Genomic DNA, 10,800 nt, shown 5'->3' on the forward strand with positions numbered 1-10,800 from the left:
AGGTCTAATTCGGACTTCTTATCTGAAAATATATGATAAATCAGCCTACTTTCCCCTTTTAAGTTTTAATCAGACCCTAATCAGTACATGCAAGACATGATAAACTAGATGTTTTTCTTTGATTTGAGGAGGTTTATTTGAGCCATACCTATTTATGTGTTTTCCCAATACTTGCTATACATGTTTTGTTTGTCGCCTTAGTATTTTTACCTTTTGAAACCACAAATAAGCCAACTTTTCCACCATTATAGGATTAGTAGTCCCAAGCACCTTCGGGGCTGATAGAATTGGGGCGGGTAATAGCATGCAATAAGTAAACGAGACTATTCCGCACTTTAACACCTTAACGGGGTGGGAAGGGTAGATATGGATGTGATGACCACGCGATAATGTCACGTGTAACCCCTAGTCGAGGAGCGATTATCGGATATTGTGTGGGGTGATCCATATTATTTATAAACTCAGGACCCCCTTTCCTTTACTTGTTTATTTCGTTGTTTACCTTTCAAAATTTTAAACCGTTTTTCTCAAATTTCAGCTTGCCTTTCACTTCTTTTAATTTTATCTATTTACAACCCTTATGTGAAACCCCCCTCATATTTGGAACTCTTATTTGCTTACTTAAAGTCACAATTATAGTATGGCTGGGAACCACACTAGTGGATCCTGAGGGGTGCCTAACACCTTTCCTTCGAGATAATTTCAAGCTCTTACTCGATCTCTGGTTTTCCTAAATCAAACTCTTCTTAGTGTCCTAATGCACTTTAATCATTAGGTGGCGACTCTTCTTTTTTAATACCCGTTAAAAGGGTTGTCAATGTCATAAACCCTATTTCGCGAGGAAAAAAAGGGGGTGCAACAGCCGTGCCGCATGATGTACAATGTCGTGCCATGATATGAGTGATAATACATGAAGGATAATTCCGTGCCATGATTATGTGAGGTAAAAGCACGAATGGTGATGCCGTGATGATTCTATTGATTTTTATGGTGAGGATGAGAGTAAAAGCACGAAGGGTGATACCATGCACGTGTTATTGAGTTCTTGATTCTTGCTAATAATTGAATTATGGCTTTCTTTACATTCTTCTATTGGTTTTCTATTGTTACCTGTTGTTCCCCACAACATGTGTTCCCCTCCTATCTTTAACTGTAAATTTCTGCCTTTATTTTTTCGTTGTATATGATTTAACTGCATAGGTTTATTTGGTAGTCATGTCCTAGCCTCGTCACTACTTCGCCGAGGTTAGGCTAGGCACTTACCAGCACATGGGGTCGGTTGTGCTGATACGACACTCTGCACTGTGTGCAGATCCCGGTGCTGCAGCTTTTGGACCACAGTGAAGTTGCTGCCTTCAGTCCATCAGGTGACCCGAGGTAGTCCTGCAGGTGTCCGCAGGCCTTGGCGTCCCCTTCCTATCTAGATTTTCATGTGTTCTTTACTATTTTAGAGACAAACATGTACCTATTTTGTTCGGACCCTATTTGTAGTATTCTTAGACAGTCTGTGAGATTGTGACACCAGTTCTGGGTAACTTATGTTTATGGATTTGTATCAGTATTATTTTAAGTTGTTGCATTTCCTTCTTTCACTTTATTATTTCCGCTGTTTATAAAATATTAACCACAATTGTTAATTAAAAATGAAAAGGGTTAAATAATCGTAATGATTGGCTTGCCTAACTTTCACTAGTAGGCGCCATCACGACTCCCGAGGGTGGAAAATTTGGATCGTGACAATGCTATAGAATATGTTATTTAATTAATAGTTGTAAACTGTAGAATATTTTTGAATTCATAAGTAAGTATGGAACCCCAAAAAAAGGCAGAATGTCCTAAATGACACTTATACTTGTGCCACTTTATCATGTCGGTCCCTCTACTTCATTTGTTTTCATTCAGACATTTTTACTTGATCAAAACTTATATTTTAAACCACTATGACCGTTGACCGAGCGTATGTGGCATTTATTTTGCTGAGTCAGATGAAGTGCGTGGTCACACGCTTTTAAAAGCGGGTGAATACACTAGGTTTGATTTTTAAAAAAAAATACTAAAATCAAAAAAAAAATTTATCTTTGACGGCTCCCAAGAAGAGTTTTACGCTTGGAAATCCGGTGACTGTTGCTTCATGGAAAACAATAATTATCGTCATGGAAAACAAGAGGCCTCAAAGGCTCATTACGTCACCCATTAGTGATTCTCATGGGAGATAATCAATCAACTTATCTCCATACAAACCAAAATGAAATTTTTCTCACTCTCCAGATCTACACAAAGAACAAATATGTGAACTATTGTCAAAGTAATACAGAAATATCAGAATTAGAAGAGCAAATATTCAAGCGAAATCAAATTCCGGCCAAATTTTTTGCCAAGATTTGGTAGTTCGCCTAAGTTTATTTAGGGTCTAATAACATAAAAGAAAGAGAGGAATTCGCCGGCCAGTGTTGTGGTGGAACGAAGGTCCCGAAAAGTTATATTTCCGATCAGATCTAATTTATTCGGCTAGGTCCAGCCCTGTAAAAAACTAACAAACAGTTAGAGAAAATAAAACAGGGGAGAAGGGAAGATGAAGAAGAGAAACGACAGAGATAAGGAGTGAAACAACAATCACCGGATTCTGAGGTGGGGGTGAGTTTATCTGCGTTCGAGCTCCCAAGAAGAGTTTTATGCTTGGGAAGAGTTTTAGAATCATTATCTGATTTTGTGCATTTTGTAATGGGTTTTATAGGAATTGTAGGAAGAAAAAAAGAGATAGTATGATTGCTCATCATGGGAGAAGCCATGAAAGGTTCTGGGTTACGCTTGAAAGATGAAGAATTGGTTGAGAGGAGGGGGAGGGGGAGAGGTTAATAATCATTTCCCGTTTTATTTTCCTATGTGTCCATAAAAAGTGACGTGGAGCCTAAGTGGTTTAATTTTGTTGATGTGGCGTCCTACGTGTAGGAGATTGTATCACACGCACTGACAGCCTCCTGTCCTAAGCATTTATTATATACAGTTTGAATGAGTATAAGTGTTTAATTGGCAAATTGTTATGTTTAGGGACCGGCATGACAAAGTGGCACAAATATAATTGCCATTTAGACCATTCTGGCCCCCAAAAAAACAAACATACTAATCTCAAATTTTCGATTAAAAAGAAAAGTAAGGGAAGGTCCCTAGACTGTCTAGTCCTATACCTTCTCTCCTAATTTATGTGATAGTACTACTTTTTAATTAGTCCAAAAAATATACTATCTTTTTATATTTAAAAATTATTAAACTTTTAATTTTCTATTTTACCCTTATAATTATTATTTTTTGTTAAATCTGGAGCACAGTCAAATACCATTTAATAAAATTGAGAGGAAGGGAATAGTACTATTTTGGAGTCACAACATAGTCAAAATCATGGACCTCGTGGAAAATCATAGTATACTCCTAGTAGCCTTGAAAGTAGTTTATAGCAACGTTCTTCTCCGTTTTCCCTCACAAATCAGAATTAGGAATTGTCACGCTCTATGGGCTTCGGCGTTTCATAAAACCCCTCTAACTTCACTTCCCAATTATGTATCAGTTCGACGCCGTAAACAACCGCAGCACCACCGTCTACAACCGTAGTACCACCACCACCTACAAGCGTAGGCTTGATCAAATAGTTTCCTCTGAATCCTTGGCCCCTTCCCCTATCAGAATGCGAAAAGACCAAACTCTCCCTCCCTCTCCTCCTATTCCGGTTCAGTTCTTCGTCCGTTTGTTTCCCGGAGGCAAAACGCTAGTTATGCGAGCGCATTCTACGGACCCTGTGGAGTTCATCCACCATAAAATCATGACGATCACCGGTATCCCCGCAGTCGAACAACGGCTAATTTATAGGGGAAAGCAGCTCCAGCCAGAGCAAACATTGGCGGACTGTGGCATCCAAAAGGACGAGAGCATGCAGCTCGTTGGTCGATTGCGGAGCGTAGATCATCCTCAGGCGCGGCAGCTCATCAATGGCTTAATTTCATTAATCTTCGATATTTTGAAAAGCAAAAATCCTTCGATTCCTTCGGACTCGGATGGTATAATAAGGATGCTTGTAGGATTTTTAACAATGACTCCAAAGGATACTATTGAAAAAGCCGCCGAACATATCAAAATATTCATCTCCTCGTCGGCTCCTACAGCTCTGGTAATGCTTTATATGTCTCCAGATGGTGCTAACAAATTTACTGCTGATAAATCTGTTCGTTCATTTATCAGTTCATTTAAGAGTATGTTGCCTAAGCGCATGTACATTTTATGTACTCCTATAGTGTTACAATTTTGTAAGCTTCTCAGAGGGGCTGGACTAGATGATTCTTTGTATAAATTTTGTCGGAGTAGTCTAGGGGATATAGTTGAGTCCACTGGTATCTTGAGGCGCAAGGCTACCACGGGGTTATTAGCAGTGAAGGACGAAATTGTTTCCTCTGAATCCTTAGTCTCTTCCCCTGTTAGGATGCTAAAAGACCTAATTCGAGTTCAGTTTTTTGTACGTTTATTTCCCGGAGGCAAAACGTTAGTTATCCAAGCTCATTCTACGGACCTTGTGGAATTCATTCACTATAAAATCATGAGGATCACTGGTATACCCACCGCAGACCAACGGCTAATTTACAAGGGAAAGCAGCTCCAGTCAGAGCAAACATTGGCGAACTGTGGTATCCAAAAGGACGAGAGCATGCAACTCGTTGGTCGAATGCGAAGCACAGATCATCCTCAGGCGTGGCAGCTCATCAATGACTTAGTTTCACTAATCTTCGATATCTTGAAAAGCAATTATCCTTCGGTTCCTTCAGATTCGGATCATATAATCAGGACGCTTATACAGTTTTTAACTATGACTCCCGGGGATAATATTGAAAAGGCCTATGAACACATCAAAATATTCGTCTCTTCGTCGGCTCCTGCAGCTCTGGTAATGCTTTTTATGTCTCCAGATAATGCTAACAAGTTTACTGCTGATGAATCTGTTCGTTCATTTGTTAATTCATTTACGAGTATGTTGCCTAAGCACATATGTGTTGGATGTGCTCGAATAGTGTTAGAGTTTTGTAAACTACTGAGAGGGGCTGCCGGGCTTGATGACTGTTTGTATAATTTTTGTCGGAGTAGTTTAGGGGCTATAGTAGACTCCATTGGGATCGCAAGGCACACTAAGGAGTTATTGGCATTGAAGGATGTTTTTGTGTTTGTATGTGAGGTAGTAGTACCTGAGTTATCCCATGCTTTAGAATTGAGTAAGGGATCAGTTGAGTCTACAGGGGGGTTATCAGTGAGCATTGTGCGTGATTTTACTGAGTATATGCTTGCATTAAAGAAAGTAATACCGTCGCAAATATTATTTGGCACCAGTGAAGCAGTGTGTGTCAGAGAGTGTATTAAATGTTTGCATCGTATTTTATATGGTTTGCTAGACAAAATGGAGTTGTGTTTAAATAAATTAGAAGCCCAGTTGGGATTGAAAGAGATAGGAAAAGGCAAACCTATTGTACCCTGGTGGTCTCAGTATCTTGTAATTCTGAAGGAGTTAAATAGCATTTCAAAGCTGTTTAAGGGCTTGGAGAAGATCTTTTGGCAGAAGATGAAGCAAAGTAAGGTTTCACTGTGTTTTTTGATAGTGGCATCTGCAAAAAGATCTAACGATTATCGGTGGGTTCTTGAACACAAGGAGGTAACCAATTTTGAGGTAAGGAGACATTTCGCAATGATGATGCTTCGAGAAGTTAGATATGGAAACCAGGCGCTGCATGAGATGCTCATTGACAGGTCCCAGTTGTTGGAAGAATCATTTGAGTACATTAGACATGCAGATCCTGCATTGCTGCGAGGTAGTCTTTTTATGGAATTCAAACATGAAGAAGCTACTGGGCCGGGTGTGTTAAGGGAGTGGTTTTTCTTGGTATGTCAAGCGATCTTCAATTCTCAGAATGCTCTTTTTATAGCTTGCCCAAATGACCGTAGAAGGTTTTTCCCAAATCCAGGTAAGCTTTTATTGCCTTTTTGCACATGCTTATGTGACCTTTTGTGCTCACTTGAACTCATAGATCTCCACATTTTACTCTGCACTAGATCTGGCAACAACATCTTACTCCTTACTCTTCTAAGTAATTAGATTATCTCCAATCATAACATCGTATTTAGAAGTATATCGTCTATCTGAGGGAGAATCTGTCCTGTCTGCATCAGCATATTCAACAATTTATGGATGACCCTTGTCCTTTTTATATACACTAGAGTGCGGATTACTGCATCCCAAAGGCCAATGCATGGAGCTTGAAGAATCTAACGGATCACAATCACTACAAATGAAATATCTTGTCGTGTAATTATTAAATTGTTTAATTTGGTATTCATATCTGTCAGGATCTTCCTGTGGCTCCTTATCTTGGAACAAATTTGATGTTTGGATCCATAGGAGTATTCGATGTTGCTTGGATGCAGGTGCAAAATGTCTGATATAGGTGCGGATCTGGATGTTGGATTCGTCATCACATAAATTTTAGGATTCAAGGGTGCGGCTGATAAATATATATATATAACATTACTTACTTAAGAATGTTGAAAATAACTAATATGTAAGTCAACAGTGTAAGTTAACTTGATTCCTATTTAATTAATTTAAATGACTAATAATTATTGTGTAATTTTAACTTAATTTTTTATTTTTAGTTAATTAATTATTTGGGTCCTGGGATACGACTTGCATTTTAGGAGAATCTGACACGGGGTGCAGCATCATTTTTTAAGGATCCGAGCAACATAGGGAGTATCAACGTTTTTGAAATCTAAGCCTATCTCCACCAGTATGTCCAAGATGTACTTCCTTTATGGGATAATAACACTTGTCTTGGATTGTATTGCCTCAATCATTTGAAAACACTTCAATTTTTCTAGATATTTGGTCTGAAAATGACTGAACAAGTGTTTTTTGATTAAAAAAAAAAGCCTTCCTGGTCATTGCTTATAATGACAATTCATCCACATAGACTACCGACAGATATCAATTATCATGACCATCCCTTCTCAAAATAAAAATCAATTGTCATGACCATCATGTGGACAGTGGAAATATAAGCTTTCACTTCGAGACATCCCGACTTGTTGGAACACATAACTGAACCTTCCAAACCATGTTATCCGGAATTGTTTCAAATCCTTGACCGTCACAGACGCATACCAAGCCTGGCTGCCTAATATGAAAAATCTTGGTAGTTAATCTTCTTCTTCCCCAATCTGCACCAACTCGACTTTATACTAGACAAGCAGATAAAGATGTGGAATAACAATCTAGAGGAGTTAGTCTGATTTATAACCATATTGTTTCTACAAGAAAAGAGAGTGAAAGATTGGTCAGCTGTGAAATCCCATTGTATTTGAAGAGTCAAAAATTTGTTGGGGAATTCCGAGACAGATCAAAATATCGTGCGGGAAAACCTAAATCGATGTGAATAGAAGATGTAGTTTTTCTCAGTAATGAGGTACAAAGTCACTCAACTGGAAGGAGAGGAAACAATTATAGAATCTCAACTGTGACAACATCAGGCCACTTTTCGTTGCCCCATGGTTCACCTTCAAGATACCCCACAAGGGAATTTTTCAGATGAACAACCATAAAACCCCAATTGTGGCGTCCCTTCTCTCTTACTCGCACTCACAGTGCTCACCGTGCATGTAAAGATATATTCGCTTTCCCATCTTCTTGACCCAAAATGACATTTAATTTTAGAGGACATCCAAAAGACAACAATAGATCTCGTCTTTAATATTAATAAAGAAATATCGATGCTTATGATTCAGTAGTTGGCTGCAAAGCTTACACTAAAGAAGAAAGGCCGCATTAAGAATACTTTGATTGCACTGCATATGCAGTACTTCTGAGTGATGTTATCATTTTTCTCCCCGTCAAGATATGAGGTTAGATCACTGGGATTTCCTGATGAGAGGATTATTTGCAGCCGAACTTTATTTTTAAGATAATTGCTAGCTGTTTGAAACAATCATTTAATGCATCACAGAAAGTAATGTTACTCACCGTTAGAATATACATATGCTCATCTACAAGTTGTGCTTGCAGCATCTAAGGTGGACCCATTGCACCTCGAGTATTTCTGCTTCTCAGGTAGGATGATTGCATTGGCTTTAATGCATAAAATACAAATTGGCGTAGTGTTCGATCGTGTGTTCTTATTGCAATTGGCTGGAGAGGAAATTTCATTGGAAGACATTAGGGATGCAGATCCATACTTGTACAGTAGCTGCAAGCAGATACTGGAGATGGATCCTGAGACGGTGGATCAAGATATACTAGGCTTGACATTTGTTTGTGAAGTTGAAGAGTTAGGGTCCAGGAAAGTGGTCGAGCTTTGTCTCGACGGGAAAGATACTGTTGTGAACAGTAAGAACAGGAAGAAGTATGTTAATCTTCTTATTCAACATTTGTTTGTCACATCAATTGCTCAGCAGGTAGCCCATTTTTCTCAAGGTTTTGCTGATATAACTACCTCAAGGCTCCAAACATCCTTTTTTCGGAGTTTAGATCTTGAAGATCTTGACTGGATGCTTGATGGGAATGGAAGTGCGGTTTCTGTGGAAGAGTGGAAAGCACATACAGATTACAAAGGCTACAAAGAAAGTGATCCCCAAATATCCTGGTTCTGGAAGGTACATGAAGTCAGTATATTCTCACAATATTTAGTAGGCGTTTGGACATGAATTCCAAAAAAAAAAAATTCAATTTTGGAATTTCACTAAAATTTGAATTGAGGATGAAGTTGTGTCTGGTTATAATTTTTGCAACATATTTGGATGTCTCTTTTTCAACATGTTTTGCAACTAAAAACTAGCAACCTTCTCATTTTCAATTGAAAAACTGGTTCTCACCAGTTTTTTAAATTTGAAAATGCATTTTCAAGTGAGAATGCAAAAATTATAAGATTTTGATAACCAAACACTTTTTTCAAAAAAAAAATTGAAAAAAAGGAAAATTTTCTTATCTCCAAACGGGCTCTTAGACTTTAAACTTTCACCCTTCTTTTCTTCATTATTTTTAAAAGCAGAAAATTTCTGACACTGAAAATTCATTTTATTCAAAGTTGCCCTGGCAGCATTTGTTTTGGGGAGTAGGGAAAGTACATACTATTTTTTTTATTTACCGGCTTTTCTACTGGTGGCACATGTTTTTGCCTTAGTAACACTTGATGAAAACGACACGGTTGAAGCATGAACATCACGGAATGGATATGGATCCCAAATAAATTTATTATTGTAAGCTGGAATAAGTTGTTGTCACTCTGAATATTATGAGGACAAACCTCAAGTGTTAGGAGATCTATGATTCATACCAATAATGTTTGTTTTCTTTCATTGTGTGCAGATAGTTGGCCGTATGTCTGCTGAGCAGAGAAAGGTGCTCCTTTTCTTCTGGACTTCAATTAAGCATCTACCTCTAGAGGGTTTTGGTGGTTTGGCTTCTAGACTTTACATCTGCAGAATCTCGGAGTCTTATGATCACTTACCTTCTGCACAAACATGCTTCTACCGCATACGCTTTCCTCCCTATCAATCCATGGCTGTGATGCAAGATCGACTCCGGGTAATCACCCAAGAGCATGTTGGTTGCAGCTTTGGTACCTGGTGACATCTACCAATTTTGGGATTGAACTTGCACATAATCAGCTTGTACATGAAGTAGGATATACTTACCTATTTAAAGCTTGATGTTTATGGTCTACTTTTGTTTCCCCTCTCTACATGGCTGAAGCTCATACTTTCAACTCAATGCATCACATACTGACGAGTCTATGACAAGTTAAAAGAACTAACTGAACTTTGCTTACTTCTTGCTGAATGCAAGCCCTTTCTTTTTCCTTATCAACTTTTATAGAATATAGAGGTATCGGATCTAACGATAAAGAAAGAAGTTCCAGTCCATCTTGTCTTCTCTATGCATTGTCAGTTTCATTTTTTTTTTCTTTTTTCCCCTATTAGTTTGTGTTTACATGGTTGATTGTACTTTCCAGCCTCTCTTTTTTTCATCAATGGTGTATAGAGTAAGTCTCATTCTCATTTGAACTCAAGTACAAAAACACTAGAGTTGTAAATTTGTTGGTTGGCATCTGTATTACTTATTCCGTATCTGGATATCATTCTCTCCGTGATCTTCCTCTTCTCCAATCCGCATTTACTCGATGTGGAATAACGAATCTACAGGAGCTAATCTGATTTATGATCATATTTCAAGGTGTTTCTATTTGTACAGCATTTTGCTAAACCATTGTTATGTATGTATTTATGCAGCTAGCAGTGCTTCATACTTATTTAACTTTTCTATTGTACATATTGAACCTTTTCCTTTTTGATTAGGCATCTAATGCAATTCTTGTATTCCAGTCCAAAATTTCTTGAGTATTGCAAACTTGCAAGTTGGCGTCTATATTTTCACTTGTGCTGTTTCTGCATATCATTCTTCTATGTGATATCTCACCTCTTCAAAATGGCATTTTTTTCCCCTGAAGTTCACTCATCAATTAAAGGCCAAACAAGTCAACTAGCCGGGATTGTGTCGCACTCGACGTTTACACAAATCCATACTAATTTAACATGGTTAACTAATAAACTAAAGTAAACTGTTACTCCTTATGTTCCAGTTTATGCGAATTTATTTCCTTTTTGGTTTAAACTTATAATTCTACCCTTAATGATAAACTTTTATAACCATATAAATACTCTGGGTCCCTTTTTGACTTGTTTAAGATCACAAATCTCAAAAATCTTCATTTTTTCTTAAAC

The 10,800-nt window shown here is 38.0% G+C and overlaps 1 protein-coding gene across 1 annotated transcript; it reads left to right on the plus strand.

The window, feature by feature from the left end:
* Positions 1-3,401: 3,401 nt before the first annotated feature.
* Positions 3,402-10,152, plus strand: LOC104221279 (E3 ubiquitin-protein ligase UPL5-like). Its single transcript, XM_009772306.2, has 3 exons — positions 3,402-5,993; positions 8,087-8,673; positions 9,386-10,152. Exons 1-3 carry the CDS (start codon positions 3,554-3,556, stop codon positions 9,647-9,649), a joined length of 3,291 nt encoding a protein of 1,096 aa, XP_009770608.1. The 5' UTR covers positions 3,402-3,553; the 3' UTR covers positions 9,650-10,152.
* Positions 10,153-10,800: the final 648 nt, after the last annotated feature.

The sequence above is a fragment of the Nicotiana sylvestris genome, chromosome 10, assembly GCF_000393655.2.
Source record: "Nicotiana sylvestris chromosome 10, ASM39365v2, whole genome shotgun sequence".
Classification (NCBI taxonomy): Eukaryota; Viridiplantae; Streptophyta; class Magnoliopsida; order Solanales; family Solanaceae; genus Nicotiana; species Nicotiana sylvestris.

Coding starts and splice junctions, on each gene's coding strand:
- LOC104221279 (XM_009772306.2), top strand. CDS start 3,554: ATGTATCAGTTCGACGCCGTAAACAACCGCAGCACCACCGTCTACAAC. Junction 5,994..8,086: donor AAGGTTTTTCCCAAATCCAG/GTAAGCTTTTAT, acceptor TTGTGCTTGCAG/CATCTAAGGTGGACCCATTG. Junction 8,674..9,385: donor AAATATCCTGGTTCTGGAAG/GTACATGAAGTC, acceptor CATTGTGTGCAG/ATAGTTGGCCGTATGTCTGC.